The sequence below is a fragment of the Gastrolobium bilobum genome, unplaced genomic scaffold (assembly GCF_033153095.1).
Source record: "Gastrolobium bilobum isolate Gb01-03AN ecotype WA unplaced genomic scaffold, APGP_CSIRO_Gbil_v1 utg15399, whole genome shotgun sequence".
NCBI lineage: Eukaryota > Viridiplantae > Streptophyta > Magnoliopsida > Fabales > Fabaceae > Gastrolobium > Gastrolobium bilobum.
In genome coordinates this window covers 121,940-143,251 of record NW_026897422.1, presented here as the reverse complement: position 1 = coordinate 143,251, position 21,312 = coordinate 121,940, and the positions used below count along the sequence as shown (strand labels likewise).

Genomic DNA, 21,312 nt, shown 5'->3' with positions numbered 1-21,312 from the left:
ATTTTTTCTAAATTGTCTTGTTTCATCCTTGTAGGAAAAATATAAATACTTGCCGGATGACCAATATCTTTTTGATAAAGCATACAAGACCAAAACCACTGGCATAATCAGAAATCACTTGAACTTGATAAGAAAAGGTAAGGGCGATACGTCTTGGATGAGACAAAATGTTCTTGATGGTTTGAAGGTTCACTAGTCTAATGAAAAATGGAAGAAAATGGCTGAAGCAAATAAGAGGAACAGGTCCAAATTTGACGGACCTTCACATTCTGGAGGTTCAATTCCATTTCATGAGCATGCAAGGCGGTTGGTAAGAATACTTACAATTTTTCATATGCATGTAGATTCATAAAATGGTAAGCCATTTTTTATACTTAGCGTATTATGTTTCGATTGTTTTATGTACATATATACGCAGCAAGAAGATGGGGTCATAGATCCGTCCACCCTGGATTGGGCTGTGTTCAAGCATACACACACATCTAAAGATGATCGTGACAGGTGGTGCAATGACAAGACAAAGGCAACAGCTGTGAGTAATATCTATTGTTACACCAAATGTTTACATTTGAAAGCTGATTAGTTTTAGTGCACCTGACTTTAACACATCAATACTTTCTATGTAAATTTTAGGATGGCTTTACGAGACTTAGGGAAGAGAAAGACAGTCAAGTCATTCCAGGAGAGGATGCTAGCAGTGTTGCCTCGGATAATGATTTGATCGTGCAGGCATCTGGTGGGGTTAACCGTAAAGAACGGGTATACGGTTTAGGTACACGGGCAGGAGTATATAAGAAATCTTGACTCTCCAATAGGCTACCACTTGGAGTGTCCCAGCAAGAGCATGACAGGATGCGCACATTGATTATGCAGTTGCAGGGTACAGTTGCACAGCAAGAGGAGAGGGCTGCACAGCAAGAGGAGAGGGCTGCACAACAAGAGAAGAGGGTTGCACAACAACAAGAGAAGGCTGCACAACAGGAGAAAAAGGGTCAGGAACAAGATAGTCTCATGGTTATGATGCAGAGGCGAATGGACAAAATGGAGAAGCTTTTGCGAAGGCTTCCTGAGGCATTTTTAGATACTGAGGATGACGACGAGACTCAGCCCCCGTCTCAGGACCTAGGTGATGACTATGATCATGCAGGTCATCCACCAGCATGACTTTTGTATCTTTGTTGGATATATATGACATGGACTATTGTACATAGACTCTTTTGATTAGTATATGATAGGGACTTTTGTATATGTATGTCCTTTTTGATTAGCATATGTCTTGCACATTTATAGATATATGACAGGGACTTTTGTATATGTATGTCCCTTTTCATTAGTATATGTCTTGGACATTTATAGATGTAGGACTGTTTTGATTTGTATATGACAGGGACTTTTGTATATGTATGTCCCTTTTGATTAGCATATGTCTTGGACATTTATATATATAGCACTATTTTGATTAGTATATGATAGAGACTTTTGTATATGTATGTCTCTTTTGATTAATATATGTCTTGGACATTTATTCATATAGGACTCTTTGGATTAGTATATGACAGAGACTTTTGTTTATGTATATGTCTTGGACATTTATATATATAAGTCTCTTTTGATTTTGTATATGACAGGGACTTTTGTACACATAAATTATAGTAAGATCAAATAATTTTGATATGTTACTTTCATTATATTTGTTTATCAGGTGTGAAACATAAATTAGTATTAATTTTGTAGAGAAACAAATGAAAAAAATATTTCGTTGAAAATTGAGACAAGAATTTTCGACGGAATTATATTAATTTTCTGTTGAAATTTTTTGACGGAATTAGTTTTCTGTCGAAAATCATTACAAAACTTACGGAAATTGTTTTCCGTCGAAAGTCATTACAAGATTTTTCGACGGAATTTCATTCATTTTTCGACGGAATTTGTTTTCCGTCGAAGATCATTACAAGATTTTTTGACGGAATTTCATTCATTTTTCGTCGAAAACTTTCAACGGAATTTATTTTCTGTCGAAAATCATTACAAGATTTTTCGACGGAATTTCATTCATTTTCCATCGAAAGTTTCCGACGGAATTTGTTTTCCGTCAAAGATCATTACAAGATTTTTCTACAGAATTTTATTCAGTTTCCGTCGAAAACTTTTGACGGAATTTATTTTCCGTAGAAAATTGAGACAAGATTTTTTGACGGAATTTCATTCATTTTTCGTCAAAACTTTCAACATAAATTATTTTGTCAAAAATTTTCAACGAAATCTGTAATTCCGTCGAAAAAATTGTTACCCACGAAGATATTTTCGACAGCTTCATTTCCGTCTAAAATTTCGTCGAAAACATCATTTTCAATGGAATTTTAACCATTTTTGACAGAATTTATCCGTAAAAAAAAACATTTTCTAGTAGTGCTTCCATGATACTTACATTTATTACTTAAATACTAACTTAAGTCTCACAGTGTCTTATATATACCCAACCCCTCTTATTCACTCAAAACACTATATTGCAACATTAAAGATCCAATCCCATGGCACTATCTCGCGTAATAAAGCATTGATCCCATTGTTATCCATTCACTGCGTTAAATATTTAGACCAAACTCAATCGTACACGATTTGATAGGATATTTTATGGTCAGATTAATAACCAATGCATTTAAATGTTATAGATGATAAAATTTGTAGTTTGAAGTTGTGGTTACTTATAAATGATTGAGTAATTAAACCAGTTTGATAAAAAAAATTACTTTGTCATGTGAAATGAATTTGTGTAATTTGTTATGTATCAATCAGTTCCCTTTCTAAATTGATAATTGCTTCTTGCTAATGGCTAAACTCAATTATGTCTTTTTACGTACTGTCATGACAGTTTGTTTTGTAGTTTTAATCTTAATGTAAGTTTTACAACTCGTTGACTGTGAAACAATATTAGTTATTTTATAAATTACTCAAAGGTATTGCTAGTGAAAAAATTCTTTTCATTATAGCAATGTATTTTTTATTTTTGTTATATGCATGGTTGAAAGCTAGGCCAGCTAAATACTCGTACAACAATCTAAACAAGCATTGTTAATGACAGCTAACTAATCTATAAACTATAAGAGATGGAATATACTACAACCTTCACCAACTAATCCTGTTGACTCAGCCATTGTTTCCAGTTGTAATAGTAATTAAATAGTTATGTAATTATGCTACTTGTCACTTTCCTAGTTAAACATGTTAGTTGAGTCCCTGATCATAGGTATTATAGCTCATCCATATAAATAATTGTATAAATTTTTATTTATTGAGTAACATACCATAATCAGTTCATATGTTGTTTTTAAAATTAGAGCTCTGCTTTAGCTAATAATTTTCATATTCTCTTCACCTTTCTTGAATTTCAAGGAGCTTCGTTGAGGATTTACGTTAGATTACTTCTAGAACCTCTTAAATCCAATTTACTTGCATCGAAATGAAATACTAAGCTGAATCTAGTGTCTACAATGTTGACTTGTGTAAATTGCCAAGTCCAGCATTTAGGAGCCCCAAATTATGGACGTTATGCATAGTGTTTAAGAGTGTTGTAACACTATAGTCCTAAAATAGATCAATCATTCCATATCTCAGTTTTTAGCATAGAACTTTTTTGTGGATTGTTGAGGCCAATGAGGCTGGGAAGATTTCAGGGGTAGGTTTTGTTAAGGTGGCCTATTTTCAAATATGTAAATTACAAGAAGAAATCTATGCATTTTGGCACAAAAATATGTTTGTGAAATCTTACTTCATGCAACCCAACCTAAGTTAGTTGCAAGATGAATTTGAGAAATTTAGGCCTTTACCACCTTACAATTGCAAATTTTTCGAGCATATAGTGTGTTTTCAACCATAAAAGCGATCAGGCAAGGAGATTACTTGATCAAATTTTTCAAAAGATTAACTTAGAAAGTTTGCTTATTTTGGATTCCAAATTATTCTTTATGATCTTTTACCTTCAGTTTATAAATGGATGTCCTCTTATTAAGTTACCTGCAACCATGAAATTGGAGCTTTCTTTATTAAAATACTTTTAATTTGAAAAAATTGTTGTTCTAGGTAGACTTTAAGATCTAACTTGCATAAAAGACACTGGTTATTCAGTTCGTTAAAGTCGTAATTCCTTTCTGGGTGAAAATACTTAGGGGGTGTATTGGATTAGGATTTTAAAAGATTTTTTTTGAGATAAAAAATCTTATAGATTTTAAAAGACTATTTAGAATTGAACGGACTTTAAAGACTTTTTTTACAATCGAGATTTCATAAGATTGGATTTAAGAGGAATTTAATATAATTTATAAGATTTGAAAGAATAATATGGATTTATAAGATCTTAAAAAACCATATGAATTTTTAACAAACATTCAAAATTACAAGAGTTAGTAAAAAAAGAACAAATAAATGCAATGATATTAATAAAAAAGTAAAACTTAATATAATTTTCTCAATCAGTAAAACCTAATATAATTTTTAACAAACATTCAAAATTACTAAGCAACAGCTCTTCACATATCTAAAGCTATAGTAGTCCTCCATGCATTAACATCTTCTCTTTCCTGCTCTTGAGTTTGACCAATGGGTTGGAAATTATCTTCTTCATTAACTGGTGATACTGAATAGGAAGATGCATCTATTGATTCAATTGCAAATTCATCAGAATGACATTCTTTGCGAAGATTCATTAGTATCATCCATGGTCTAAGATTCACAGTTCTCTTTCTCTTTGCCATTTCTTTTCTTATTTCCTTGTTGTGAATCCCCCATTGACTATAATAAAATTAAAACTAGATAATAATTGAAATAATTTTAAATGAGATTAATATCAACACAATTTAAAAACAGGTTTATTCAAATAAGTAAAGCAAACCCAACGTTAAATAGTTCAATCAACAAACAATAAAAAGAAGATTTAATAAGCTAATGACTGTGTAGAAAAAAAAAATAGCACATGCTTACAAAAACAAAGCACATATATTGTTGTCTCCAATTGAGATAAGATGCATATACAAATTGCATACGATGCTCATTAAATATGCATGTGCTCTTATATATATAAGAAAAAATATTTATATAGCCACTTTAGATAAGGTTATCTAGAGCTATCCTTTATAACCATGTACTATCGTAGTACATAGTTATAACATTAAAATTATTTTTCTCTCTCTCAACGTCAGCAGACAGGTTCTGAAAAGTGAATGAGGAGAGAGAAAAAATAATTTTAATGTTATAACTATATACTACCTGCAGTACATAGTTATAAAAAGAGTATTTGTAGATAATATTATCTAATGTGGCTGTAAAAATATTTATCCCATATATATATATATATATACACACACACATATATATATGTATATGTACATTTGATAAAGCTTGCCGTCGGATTATTAGGATTTTTAATATCTATCATTGCCAAACACGAAGAATATTAGAATTTTATGCTCATTATAATCCAAACAATATACAAAAGAAGAAGGTCAACGAAGAATGTATGTAATAAGCTTATTAGTTCAATTTCATATTGAAGACGTGAGCACATACATGTTTATCGTCAACTCTATACAACTATGGTAAAATAATAATAATGAAGCACATCATTAATCATGAAGGAGAAATATCAAAACTTGATAAATTTTTAATATCTATCATTGCCAAACACGAAGAATATTAGGATTTTATGCTCATTATAATTCAAACAATATACAAAAGAAGAAGGTCGACGAAGAATGTATGTAATAAGCTTATTAGTTCAATTTCAATTTGAAGACGTGAGCACGTACATGTTTATCGTCAACTCTATACAACTATGGTAAAATAATAATAATGAAGCACATCATTAATCATGAAGGATAAATATCAATACCTGGTAAATACGGACGAAAAACACAACCATTAATCATGAAGGAGCAATACCAAAACCTGGGAAAATATACGAGTAAAAAAAGAACATACCTTGACTTTTAGAAAAGGCTATAGTAGATTGTGAAACACAGCAATAGAGAAATTTCAAAAAATCCTAGGAGTTATGGTGAGATTGTGAGAGAAACATCCTATTATAATTCTCACTAAAAAGTCTCACAAAATCCACTTCAATAGAAAATTCATTAAAATCGTCATATTTTTGAATAACACAAGATTTTTTTTCCTTTGTTTAAAATCCTGATTGAATATCAACGAATTTGGACGGATTCTAAAATAATCTTTTTAAAATCCTAATCGAATATTATATGACTTTTTTTTAATCCTTTAAAATCCTAATTGAATACCAATGGATTTTCTTGTCCAAAAATAGTTCATTAAAATTCTTTGAAATCTCAATCCAATACACCCCTCTTAAACTCAAAATCGAATTAATTGAATCAGTTAGAGTTTCAAATGCCAATTGGTTTTTATCAAGATAAATTTTCAAAATTTTCACAAATGGTTTATTATTATTTTGTAATTATACTAGATTTTATTATTATTATTATTATTAAAAAAATTGAAATTTCATTATTGTATAGAAAATAATATAGGTAAAAACAACTTTTATTTAACTTCGGAGTTTCAAGTTTGGGTTTGTAATGTTTTATTTGGGTCAGGCTGAAGTCTAAAAGTTGATAGCATAATTGGGCTTGTCTTTGCTAGGACCCAGCCTAAGTTTCATATACTCGTACAGTCGTACAGCCGAAGTGTAGCCCTTCAGTTAAGGTTGGTCTGTAAACACCTGCATTCATGTTACACTTTACTAAGTGGAAAATAAAACGTTGGATCATATATTTAAAAATGATTGAAGATTTTTATATTATAGAAAAGAAAATTATTTTGCATACATATATAAAAGTGTATTGGATTTAATTTTTTTATTTCTCTATTTTTTTCTCATATGATCTCATATATACCCTACATATTTTTATGTGCACATGGGAAATAATTTCATATTTTAAACCTATTTAAAAATCATTGATATATAACGATATCTGTTAATCTGATATATGATTTAGGCATATTGTCGATAGATTAACGTGGAACCCAAAACAACTTTTGAAAAAGGAAGCAGATCTTCTAAAGCAAAACTATTTTTAAAATTGTTATAAAAAAAAAAAAAAAAAATATTTTTAAAATAGTAGCAGATTATTCTTACATTATTATAAAAATAACAAATTTTACACCGAATTTTGATTAATTCATTTACTTATATCTAATGGTTTATATGTCAAATAAATTATAGTTGTTAGATATAAATAGTAAAATAGGATCTATAATAAAATTGAAAGTCTAATTTACACGGGTATAAATGATGTTGACCCTGTAAAATAAATAAGTGAAAATTCATTTTTAAATATTAATAAGTTAAATGTGATATATTTTAACTTAAATTAAATTAAAGAAAAATAATTAGTTATTTTTTGGTGAAGAAGATAAATATGTATTTAATTCTATAGTTAAAGAAAAAAAATTTGAAAAATATTACAAATTTTTTTATATATAATATTCTTATGGGTAGAGCTAGAGACATATCGTTAAATTCAAATGTTATTTTCAGATATGAAATAATTTAATTGGTCTAAAAAAATAAGTGAACTAGCAAAATTTATATCGAATGTAACTTTTGGCACTTTCAGTTACTTGTTTATATTTTTTTACTTTTAAGTTTAAATAAATTGAAAAAATATAATATAGATAATAAATTTTAATTTACAAACTTAATTTGTGATCATTTAAAAAACATAGATAAGATTTTTATATATCTTATTTTATATAAAGTAAGGACAATAACTTAGAAAAGTATAATAATTATGTTTTTTACTTTATTTCAACTACCTAAATTCAATCTTAGTCGGATTTTTTAAGTTTGAATTGGTTTAAAAAAATTAAAACTCAAATCAAACTATTGTAATTAATTTTGATTTTTTTAATTTATTTTGCCCAAACTTAAATCAAATCTATTCATGAACACTCTGAATAACAACGAAGTCATTTTTACAAAGTAAATTTAAATTCTGGTTAGAATCCGAAGTATTAATAAAATAATATAACATTGCCATATATAATTAAAAATCATATCATTATCTTATATAATTTAAATAATAAAGTAAAAATGAATTTCAAATTATTTTTGTTATTATACATTTTCCTTATTAGTGGCTTTGACGGTTAAAGCTCAAGTATTTTTTTGAGTAAATATTATTTTTGGTCCTCATCAAATTTCACGATGCCTGATTTAGTCCCTAACAAATAAAAAGGCTATTCGTGATCTCTAAAAAATTCAAAATGGACCCATTTAGTTAAAATCATGGTCCCTCACAAATTCAAAAAAGACCCACATTAGTCCCTCAAAGGGACTAAAATGGGTCCACTTTGAATTTCTTAGGGACCACGAATAGCATTTTTATTTACTAAGTACTAAAGCGGGCATCGTAAAATTTGCTGAGAACCAAAAATGATATTTACTCTATTTTTTTATACAATTATAATTCATTAGTTTTATTATAATAATATATTTGTCATAGAAGAAAGGTCTTAGGAGAAGGAAATTTGTATAAGAGAAAAACAAGTAAAATTAAATAAGAAGTTAGGGAATAATCTAAGAGAAGTTGAGAAAATGTGTCAAGAAAAATTTTCCCGGTACATTAACATGATGATACCCATATATATAGGATTACAATTTTGAAGGGTAATTAAACTAGTACTTTATAGTCATAAATTGGAGGATAAATACCAACACTTTTTAGAACTTGAATTATCGTTTCATAATACAAATTGAAGTCATCCATCAATATTTTGTAACACTCCCCCTGAATGACGATGCACTATGAATATGCCTCATAAAAACTTAGTTTAGAAAAATCCAGTGGAATAAAAACTTAGTTAAGGAAAAAGAGTACACTATCCATAATTAACATACAATCCTTTGTTATACGTTAACTTAGACTGTCTCATTAAAAACCTTTTCAAGAAAAATCAATGGAATAAAAGTTTGGTAAAGGAAAAAAGAGTGCAATGCATATAACTCCCCCTCAATTGAGCCATTTAGCTACTTCTAGAGCTAATGAAGTGGAGCAATAATTACAATTTTTCATGATTGTTATCTCATGATCTTCTCCCATTGAATTAGATCAGTAGCATTACACTTCTCATTGGACATCATTGTAATAAGTTCATGCATCGTTAAAACATTGCTAGAAAAACCCAATAAGGAAAAACTAGCAAAGGAAAAATAGTAGATGACATGTACTACCAAAACATCGCATAAATTGTCTCATTAAAAAATCTTTGGCCAAGAAAAATCATTTGGGAAAAAAATTCACAAAGGAATACAATAATAAACCTTAAGAGTTCTATCCTTCAAGGATAGTCATAATCAATCTAATCCCCTTGATGAAAGTGGTCTATTAAGGAAGTAGCGACCAGACTTAGCTTTCAAGCCTTCCGTAACATTGCGGGCTTCCATAAAGATATGTATATCTAATATGTGACTATTAGATGCATAGTCTGCATCAAAATATTTCACCAATGTAAAATCTTCATATCATGGATAGATACTTGAAGATAACCAAAATACGATTAGCGTCATTCCAATATTTTAAGGGACAACATCATGTCTAGCTAGAACTTTGACTGTAAATGCAATATCATACGTGTTATAATTTGCAGATTATAATAGTGTTCCTGTGGCGCTTAAGATTAGGAGTTTTAGGTCCTAATAATTTTTTGATAGTTTCTTTTAGTCTAAATGAATCTGTATTCACTTCTAGTGAATGGACCATCATTGAGGCACTTATATCCTAATATTGGTGTAATGAAATAACCATTTTTTGGAAGATACTTGATTTGCAAGTCGGGATAATAATATGTTTGAGATCACCACACAATGATTTTTGCATCTCGATGCTAAATATGCTGCGAATTTCATTCTTTCCGTATATGGTTTGGAGAATCCTTTAGAGATTTTCATATAAATATCATATTCAAGTAATCCTGCAATCACGACGTCCATTAAATGTATTTCAAGATGCATCCTAGTTGCCATATTGATTAGTAATTGTAACACCCCGTGTATACCCGGTTTGTTAATATGTCATCGTATTAAACCACGCTTAATTAAAAATGCGGAATAACTTTTTACTTTCAATTATGACGTCATTATCCTTATCCAAGTTGATTACTTAATCATTTTCATAAAAACATCGTTTGTATGTAAATTGCAAATGACAACTAGCTACACTGAATAACCTCAATATATAAATAAGTGAGTATCTAAGTCACGGAACTACAACACGTAGTCTGGACCATATCCTGATACATTGATACATCACAATCGAACTAAAGCATCGTAAAATCAATGTGGCATGGACAATTTTCATGCTCACCAAATAAACAGCATACTCATAAGGTCTCAATACAAACATCATGGTAACAAATGTAAAACAGTCAGCATCAATGTCTAACTCAGCTCCGGCCTCCTGTCGCCCGAGGTCTCAACCCCCGAGTTACCTGAACCTGAAATATGTGCCCCAAACGTGGGGTGAGATCTCTAAACAGAAATCTCAGTAAGAAAATGGGTCCTCAAGGATTTCTCCACCCCAAGTTCACTTACATGTGCAATATAAGTTCTAAAAGCAGTCATATAATATCAGTTCCAAAATCAGTGTAATGCAACAGATAATCATGTCATGTGTGTCAACTATTCTACTGGCCAGAGAAATACAGGACTTAAATACGTCTATTGCCTACATCAGTGCAAGACGCCACTTGCACTCACCCACAGAATCACTGTATTGTATGACGCCACATACTCAGGCTTACCGTCTAGATGGAATAACACATGCATATTATAAGGCTCTTACAATTAACAGCTCAAAAGCATTTCAAATCATCAAAACATGAAAACATATCATGCATATAACCATTCTCCCATGGGGCATGGTGGAACCAACAATGGCTAAACCAATGACACGAAAGCTTACCTCACAAGCTAACTATCCAAGTCAAGCTCACACTAGTTCAATGCCCACAAACAGCACAATCACAATCTGTTTATACAATAATTAATCATTAATAATCTTTGCTCAAGATTCCATTAAGTGATTAAGGTTTTCTAACTCATTTTAAGTCATTTCATGCTGTTTCTGCAGGAGGTATTCGAATACTCCTCGATGAGTATTTGAATACTCCTTGTCTCTAGAAAGTATTCAATTACTTTCACTAAGGTATTCGAATACCACAAGGTATCCGGATACTTTTTCCCCCAATATCCGAATACCACCAGGTATCCAAATACAAATACCACAGTATTCGAATACTACCCAGTATTTGAATACTTACTCAAAGGTATCCGAATACTTTTCTTCCCAGAAAAGTATCCCAATACTCTTACAAGGAGTATTCGAATACTACACGAAAAGTATTCGAATACTTCTCCAACAGAATGCAGAAAACTGTCATCTGCATAATTCCATTTTTAAGGGTTCAAATGCGATTGAGAGTCCAATGACTCCCTCAACAGATGTTCGTCAACATATTATGAACTCAGAATCTTAGTCTTTAACTCAAATGGTCCAAGTTTTACTTTTTAATGGATTAAACAAACTTAAATCATCAAAATGACAAAGACTATGATCATGATATACCTCAAGCTCCAAAACTCCGAAAATGAGGCACACTAGGGGTCCTCTACACAGCACCACAACACTGACTTAGCAAAGACACGAATTTGACCACCAAGCTTGGCCCTTTAAGCCAAAAGATCACTTCTTGACACCACAAAAGACATGAACATGGCCTCCACTATGGTAGCTCATGAACTCAGCCCCGAAACAACACAACTCAGAAGCTACAACTCACAATGAACCAGCACACTCCTTCTCAACACTAACTACCAAGGGTTTACAAGGTTAGAGGTGAATAATCCCTCATAAAAGTGGTATCTTGAGGGATTTTGTGAAGAAATGGCAATGAAATAGTGAAGAAGAAGGGAGACAGAAGCTACACACACACGACCCACACAGGAAATGGCTAAGTATCAGCCTAGGGTTATGTGCAAGTGGCTATTTATAGTCCACTTAAGTTAATCACACAGTATTAGCAATAATAGCTACGCTTAGCATTTTAATCCCAAACTTAGGATTCTGAACCTAGCCAATTTTCTAGGATTTGTCATATTTTTATTTTATTTTTTGCAGCACCTTTCCGGTACGCGCTTTTATATAGTCAGTATCAGTTCTAGCACCAGTTCTCATTATTTAGACTTGAAACTTGACATACTAGTCCTATGTATTTTTCTCGTGACATATACATACTTTTCATAATTTTCTGAGATACTTCATCGGTACGCATTTATACTGAAGAGCAGAAACGGTATCTGCACTTTTCGTCAGAAAAGCGACTTTCAGCATTATTAATTACTTACTATAATTATTTAAGTCTTCTCATAATTATGAGGGTCAATTATGGAATTATTTTTTAATTCTCATATTTATTTAATTAATTTCCTAAATTAACGGTGCAGGTTCTTACAGTAACGAACATAATAAAATTCATTACGGACAATAACAAACATCATAATTGATGATGGATCTCTATGAAAACCCTTATTCTTCCTTAATTATCTCCTTCCATTCATTTTAATTTGAATGCTTCTGGCATTCTTGACTGGTTTTAGGTTCTAGATCCAGATTATCTCTTGAGACAGGAAGAGCTACGGAGAAGGCAATGGTGTCATCGACGACACTTGTAATATTATCATATTTTTCTCATATCAATATAGTTTATTGCATACTTCAACATCAACCAAATTTTTTTCGTTTCCCATGACATTTCGATTTGGTCATTCCGTATTCTCAAGATTTTTGCAATTAGCCGATGTATTTATTTCTTCGGGTTCACTTTCTTCAGGATTAAACTCTTCAGAAGGCGCGATGAATGACTTATTTTCATTTTTTGTGGATTTATGTCTTTAGTCCCTGTAAGTAATTCATATAACACCTCACATATTTGAAATCCAATATTAAAGGCTTAATTGTTGGTTAGAGGGTTTATTTAGTGAAAATCATGAAATCCGGGTGAAAATATACTAGAAGGGGAAAATTGTAATTTGACAAAATTGTAACCCATCCTGTGAAATGATAAAATTAGATTTGATTTGATGAGACTAATGATGAAAATGGATTCAGAACGAAATTTGGAGTGCATAAACAATTTTTGAAAAAGATTGATGAATAGTGGTCGTTCCCAGAGTGGGAACAATATTCAGTAGGTTGTTCCCGGAGTGGGAACGACGTTCGTAAGTTGTTCCCATGGTGGGAACGACATTCGTAAGTGGTTACCATGGTGGGAACGACGTTCGGTAAGTCATTCCCATGGTGGGAATGATATTCAGTAAGTTGTTCCCAAAGGGGGAACAACATTCTCATGTTGGGAACAACCTTCCTAGGTTGGGAACGTCATAAAATTATTTTTGGGAGAAAAATGCAAATAATGAGATGTTTTGGGTAAAAAAATGTAGTTTTGGTAAAGTTATCGGAAACCCAAAAATAATGTTGGGAGTAATTATTAAATCACTTTGGTGAATGTTAAAATGATGATTGATGATTAAAACATGAATTAATTGGATGATTTGAGAGTTAATTGAAAATTAGTGGTATGATTGAGTGAGTTTAAGTGAAATGACACTTGTGAGACCCACCTCACTTAAGTGGGATATTAGGGCATATGTCCAAGTATGAGAGTGCATCATCTTCCTCCCTTTTCTACTTCAAAAACCCACAGCCCCCTTCCACCATTGAAGAAAGGAATTAAAACTTGAGAAATTCTTAACTCAAGCTACACTCAACGAAATCGAACAATTCCAAAGCCGAACTCTTGTAAAATATTGAGAGGAACACATTGATACCCTTATTTTAGAGTGAGGATCATTGTGTGAAGATATCCTCCCTTAAGAAAGTGACAGTTTTGAAACTTTGGTAGGCTATTGGAGGTGGCTTAACTTGTTTTGGTGCTTGAAAACACATCCTATGAGTCCTTGTAGATCATTTGTGGAAAGTATTCCAACCCTTGACTTGAATTGATGATGGATTGAAAATGGGTATAGTTTTTGAATATGAGTGAGTTGATTGAGGTAGTTGGAGGCATGTAATGGCAGTGTTCCTTTGGAATTTAATGCTCACAATGATGAACGATGATGATTGAACTCATAAAAATTCTTGTGAAAAAGTTTATGTAACTTAGGAAAATTTTCATGGATGAATATGATTCTTGAGAAAATGTGTTATTGGAAAAAAATGTAATTGAGTTGTTGATGATTTGAACCATTAATAATTGGATTGTATGAGAGTGTAGTGCATGTGGTGTGAGAGAAAAATCCCTTCGTTTCTCTAGGGTATGCATTTGGCCATTTAGAAGGATTTAGGGAAAAATTATGCAAGTTGTTATTTGGCTTGATGAATTGAGTTAGTGGGTGCTTGAGTCAACTAATGTGGACCTAAGTATGCACCTTGAACCTTGAAAGTGCAATAAACTTCCTAGTCCCTTACATACATAATTTTCGGCCATATAGGGTGTTTGTGGGAAAAATTATGCCAAGTGATGATTTTAGATAATTGTGGGTTGATTTGGCGTTGTGGGTAGTTAAGGAAACTATATGATTGGTGGAATAAATTAACAACATGAATTGGGCAATTTGGCCATCATGGCCGAATTATAAACTTGTAGGGGGAGTGTGTTGTCTTAAATTATGACTTGTTTAACAAGTTGATTGATGATCATGTGTGTGTATGATCATTGTAGGTTGTCTCTCTCGGACGAAATCATAGAAAATTAAAGCTTAGAGCTTGTGGATTGCTTTTGGTCATTGACTAAAAAGATTTTGGCATTTCTTATACAAGTTGAAGCTTGAGATAACTTATGGTTGAAGCTACCTAACTTAGGAGCTTCAAAGAGATAATCCATTAGTACTGGGGTTAATCCCTTTGTGTGCTCCATCATGTCCAATGGGGTAGTGGTTGGAAGTTGTGGATGCAATTGTATATGTTATAACACGATCATGCATGTGTATGTTGATTGATATATGTGAGTTTATACCATATCTCTTGCCAGTAGATAGTTTATCATATTTTTCGTAGGGGACTTAAACTGGAGAGGCCTCCGTAGGGAATTCCAGTTGGTCGGGGGCCATAGAATTGTGATCCATTGAGGAGTGCTCTAAGAATATCTCGGGAGTTATAATTGTGGGTGCCTTGAATTATATCTTGGGGGATATATTCTTGGATATGGACCCGATTGAGATTGTCGTATGTCGTATGTCGTAGGTTATTGGGCCGTGTTGTTTGTATGTTCTAATTATAGCAGTATTATTGTCATTGTACATATGAGTAAGCCATTGGGCGGAGTGATCATTCGAAACCTTTGGGTTACTAAGATATATTCGTATATCTCACCCCGCGTTATGAGGCTATGCTTTAGGTTCCTGTAGCAATGTTGGAGTGTTGGGCAAGAGGCCAACTGGTTGATGTGGAGGAGGGCCATTAGAGTATACCATGACATTGGGCACATTTTGCAATTTGGGATTTTATTTGATATGCTAGACTTAGTGCATGAACATGTTGTATTGCATGAGTGAAGTATACCATGCTTTATTGTTGTTCATGTAGCATTTTGAGGCTAAGTCTAGTGATGATGTATGTAATATTATTTTGGGCATTATGATGTAATAATTTATTTGATAGTGGATTAAATATAATTAAAGAATTATGGATCTTGTGTAATTATTGATCAATGTATGTGATGGAAGGGTAATAGGCCTATTTTAAGTTATGATGTTGTTCAAATTGACAAATGCTTGTAAATGGATCATGTGATTGAAATGAGTATCAAAAGTATAATGATTAACTGTTGGATTACATTATTGATTAATCAATGAATTGAGTAAATAATATTATAGGTTGTAAGAGCACCAAGGTATGTTGAACCTTGTGTGCCACCCTTGGTCAATTAGGTACAATTTGGAGGATTAGAATACACTTGGAGTAAGTGGGATTAGTTAATAAAACCAAGGAGATGCCGTCAAAATTTATAGAAAAATGATCAGTTTTTGGATCAACTTTGGGAGACCATATCTCCCTTCATAATATCCAATTGAGGCGTGTCATACCTTATTTTAAAGCTTAGGATGTCCCCTGTATTTTTCTAAAATCTGGTGTCATTTGAAGTTGTAGAACTTGCCCAGTTTTCAAATGAATGTGGACTGCTCTGTTTCGCATTGTAGGATGCAACTTCTCTCTGCGGTTTTCAAAACTTCATATCTCCCTCATTTCTTGGTCAAATTAGGTTTATGATATATCAAATTAAAGCCCCAGGAATCTAGTTTCTTTTATCCAAAATTTGAAATTTTCTGGGCAATGGAACACTCCCAGTTTGGATTAGAACTACCGCTGCTAAACTTTGAAATGTTAAAATGGAGGAGTTATTCCGCTAGCGGGGGCGGAAACGACTTTTGTTTAGGGGAAGATGATTCCTTATGTTCAGATGGTGGGAACGACCCAGAAGGGGAACGACTCATGAGAATGACCCTAGGGAACAACTTATATGTATAGGGAACGTCCCATGTATTGAGGAATATCACATGTTCCAGGCTCAAACATGATTTAGTAAAATGGACATAATTTGAGCTATGGGTCTCCAAAGCGAGTGTGTATATCATTTCCCAGTTTAATTTAGAAGTTTCTGCCCTGTTTTATTTAGAGTCTGTTTACAGTTTTGAGGGATCAAATTACAGCGAGTGTATCCAGAGTTATAAAACTCCAATTGAGGTGTGTGGTACCTTGTTGGAAATCTAGAAGAGTTTATTTTAACATATAAAATGTTTGTTATTTGTGCAGAATGGATTTCCTGCAGTTTAAATAAAACTGCAGGTACCTTATGTTGGAAAAATGTCAAATTATGCATTTTTGTTTTGTTGGTTTATGGGAATCACCTAGCAACTTTAGATAGGTGTTATATGATTGTTAAGCTTTAGAAATTATATTTCCACATTTGTATTCCAATTATGATCACAGTTGATAAAATGTTTAATACAGATGCTTTATAAAGACAATGTTTTTGTAAACGATATTAAGTAGAAAAAGTTTTTCCGTATTTTTAAATGATCTTCTGTATTGTAACTGCACTTAATATCATATGTGATGATAACATACCAAGTGTACAATGGGCTGTTACAATTCACGCTTCCGGCGTTGACTATACTGAAACATTTTATCTCATTAATTCTCCACTATTGGTGGCTCATTCTTTTTAGTCACTCATTTGTGATCAATAAATATATATGGCATTTGTCTTGCTAAACTTTGCAAGTTAATGATATTTTGAACTTCAAGTTCAATTATACTTGTATGTGAACCAAAATATTTCATTTTATTTTTTCTTTCAAAATAATTTTCTAAGATTCATTAAACCTATGGTTTTCTCCCCCTAATGCCGAAAAATATTTTCCATTAAATATTTAATCAATGAATCATGTATTACACAAGACGCCCTTCAGGGGCTCCAAGTACTTGATTCTGTATTGAGTCTCAAAAACTCACATAAATGTCAAACCTTTAGATGGCATAGGGATATATATAATGCAACCAAAAATAGGCATATGAGAAACATCAAGTTCACATCCACGTACAAATTCAAGAGGGTAATATGCATAAAAGCACATGAGCTAGTGAACTTCAGGTTCATGGTCATTTTTAAAAATATTGACATAGACACAATTTTTGTTTCATATTTTCCCTCATATTTCTAGAGTTTAAGGAGATAATTTTTCAATATCAAGTCCATTTTTAGGGCCACTTTTCTAGAAATATAAAGTTGCTAGATTGACCTATTGCTAGATTGACCTATTCGAGAGTGTCACTTTGAAGTTTTATTTCCTCAAAGAAAAAAAATCATTTGTGTACTTTAGATATATTAGTCATTATATTCACATGATATTTTTCATGGACAATTAGTCACATAATAATATTTGTAATTATTTGCAATATTCTAAAAATTTAATTATTGTTTAAATTTCAAGTTCACAATCATTGGCCATAAACTAGATGGATAATTCATTGAATTAATTCATCTAAATAAATAGTCAGCTCTTCTAGAGCTATTGCAAATATTGTTGCAGATATGCCCATAACCACGTCCATGATTATGTAATTATATTACATTCACTTCAAGGAATGACACAAAAATTGTTCAAAATTCTGCAGGATCCAGTGAATCTTCTGCCATAAATATTTAGTTTTAAGATCATCACATAAATGATGAAGTATTTCATTGGCATGCTTATGTTGTTCCTTAATTGCTTCTCAAGGTAACGGAATACAAGCTCTTATGGAGCATTCAATCAATCTAGTAGAACTTGTCTTAGTAATAATATAAGCTCTTATGAAGTCTTCAAGCATGTCTAAAATTATAGTTTGGAACACTTGCTTCAAGGAATATGGTTTAATCTATTGACCAAACATTACGATACTTTATTTTCTATCATGGTCTGGAGTTGTTGTTCTTCAGAAACTATACCATATGTATTCGTAAGAATAATGACCAAGAAAATTGATTTATTTTGCGCAATCCTTCTAAGATATATAAAATATAACTTCTTCAGTAAGTTTGCAAAACTAACATGCTTAATGTAAGACAAATTATGTTTCTTAACAATAAAATCACCATAAATAAAATATATAAAAATTAAGCAATGATTTAAATCAATATAAAATAAGAAAATAAGAAACATTAATATAAATATATATGTGCTACTTTAGGAGCAATAATCGGCAAAGATATTGTTTGTCTTGTAAGTGGTTATGGCAATATGAGTAATTTCCATGGTACGAGATTCACCATGCCTGCCTTTAATTTAATTAGCCATATTCATTTCAATAGCCACTTCCATTTGACTTCTTTCCTTTTCATGATTTAACCTGATGTTGGATTTTCTATCATCCATTCAGGGGTTATATAATTACTAATGCTCGTAGCCCTCAAAATAACTAGAGTCTTTCATAGATTTGATATTTGCTTCAGGCAATGCTTTTCAACCAACGGGTCTAAAATTATAATTATTTTCATTCACTTCAAGGATGTGAAAATTGACTTTTCAATATATGACATAACACTACATTGAAATATCCTTGAATTAATAATAAGGATTATCAAAACACTTAGGGTTGGCAAAATGGGTCAACCCGGCTCGATCCGACTCAACCCGTGTGTAACCCAAAAAAATGAGCCTAGTTAGGGTTGACTCGAATAAAAAATAAGCCAGAAAACCCAACCCGACCTGAGACGGGTTATGGTTGGCTCGAAAATATGGCTTGAGAGTTTTCATTATAAAGAAACAGACAATTCTTTTGTGAAGGAAACGAAGTATGAGAAGTGGAAGCTTTGAAGGATTTAGAAAGACTTAGAATGGAGAAGAGGAGCTGGGTTTGTAGTGGTGACTGATGGAGTAGATAGTGTGAGAAATGAAAGAAAGTGACGACAATGTGAGTTTTAATACTATTTTTTGTAATTTTTAATTAAAAAATAAACCCTCAACCCGTGAGCTGACCTGTTTGACCCGCGGGTTGCCTCAATTTTTTTCAAACTGGCTCGAGTTGTCAGCTTAATTTTTCTAATCCAACCCAGCTTATTTTTTGCGGATTATGAGCCAACCTAACAGATTGACTCATTTTTGCCATCCCTAAAAACACTCGTCGCTATTTTAGGAGCATGAGTATATAGGCGGTCAAATACCAAATAAGAATATTTTTAAGCACTCATTACTGCTGCAGGAATACGATGTTGTCAAATACCTAATATCATCTCATCACTGTTACTTCAGGAACATGATGGTTTACGTTATCAAATATCCAATAAGAATTTTCAAGCACTCATTACTACTTCAAGTGCATGAGACACTAACTAGTTGTGATTAGTAGTAATATGTGCCATTTGTACAAAAAGTTAGAGGTGATTTTGATAGCTCAGTATAGGATGATAACACACATGTGTAACGCCCCAATTTAATAATCGGATTGTTAACTACATATGGTCATACTAGTCGCATCTAACTAATTAAAGTAGCGGAAGACTTAATAAAATATCTAATTACACAATGTAATTTTGCTGTATAACTTTTCTTTTTAATAATTTATACTATTTATATAATTATATGTACAATCCTATACTTGGCAGAATTCCAATTTAAATTCCAAGTGATCATAATCGATGACCAATCACTATCCGGATATGATAATTCCATTCCGTATAGAGTTAAACGGACAGCATGATGGCTGTAAATTGGACTATACCAGGGATTAAATCCCACTGTTTTGACCCATTCCTGATATACAGAAAAGTCCAACCAAAATATACACACTGAATATGGCTCTATGCCAATGCAATATCAAACTACTTGACTTGCTAATACACACATAGGCAAACACATACCTCTCAAAATGATTATCAATTATATACATGCATGATCATATACTTTATGCAATAGCAAAATAATTAGGTGTTTCCTCCTGCTGAATTCTCATTGCACTGGTCCATTGCTCCTAACCAAGAGCTTACCTGAAAAAGCTCAAATCCATGCTTACTTGAATCTCGTTCTTCAACCTATTGTATCATCCAAATTATAATTAATACCAATTCATGCCACCACACAAGTCAAAGACAACTACCCCATGTATTCAGATTTATTACATATTTCTACATGGATAGTAAGTGAAACAAGGTTTTTAGTACCTTAAGCCTACATAAAAGACCCAAATAAGATCTCACTCATTTTCTTTATTTTAGATACTAACTGACGTGCGATGTCGAACCCGCGCAAATTACCGAGCTTGGTTTTGAAGTGATAGGGCAACTCGGATCGTCTCCCAAAGAACCTGCTTAAAATCAGAACGCTCTGTAAAATAAAATATAAAAGGGAAGGGGGGTTTTGTTGATTAATTTAAATAAAAACAAAATATAAAAAAGATGAATTTGAAATCGTAATTTAAAATAACCAACCTAAGGCTATGATTCCTAGGATGTCTTTCCTTGGATAAAAAGATATCAGAATCGTAATTGATGTCAATTGAATCAGAATCCTTGTTTTCAATTGAGAACCCTATCTAAGCGATCACTTAGCATTTGATCAAATACGGTGCTTCTACTCATACAATCGCAGAGTATCAGCCCGTCTGATTTAAGGTCATAGGGTCAATCAATCTAATCATCAAATCTGATGATTAATCCCTTTCCGTAATCGCAATCGCGAACCTCAGATTGAATATCCACAATCACACG

General features: G+C 32.1%; 1 protein-coding gene across 1 annotated transcript; it reads left to right on the top strand.

Moving 5' to 3' along the window:
- The first annotated feature begins 217 nt into the window (after positions 1 to 217).
- Positions 218 to 1,164, top strand: LOC133306809 (uncharacterized). The gene is made up of 4 exons (XM_061507185.1): positions 218 to 310; positions 419 to 532; positions 634 to 759; positions 874 to 1,164. The coding sequence occupies exons 1-4, from the start codon at positions 218 to 220 to the stop codon at positions 1,162 to 1,164; spliced, it is 624 nt and encodes a 207-aa protein (XP_061363169.1).
- Positions 1,165 to 21,312: the final 20,148 nt, after the last annotated feature.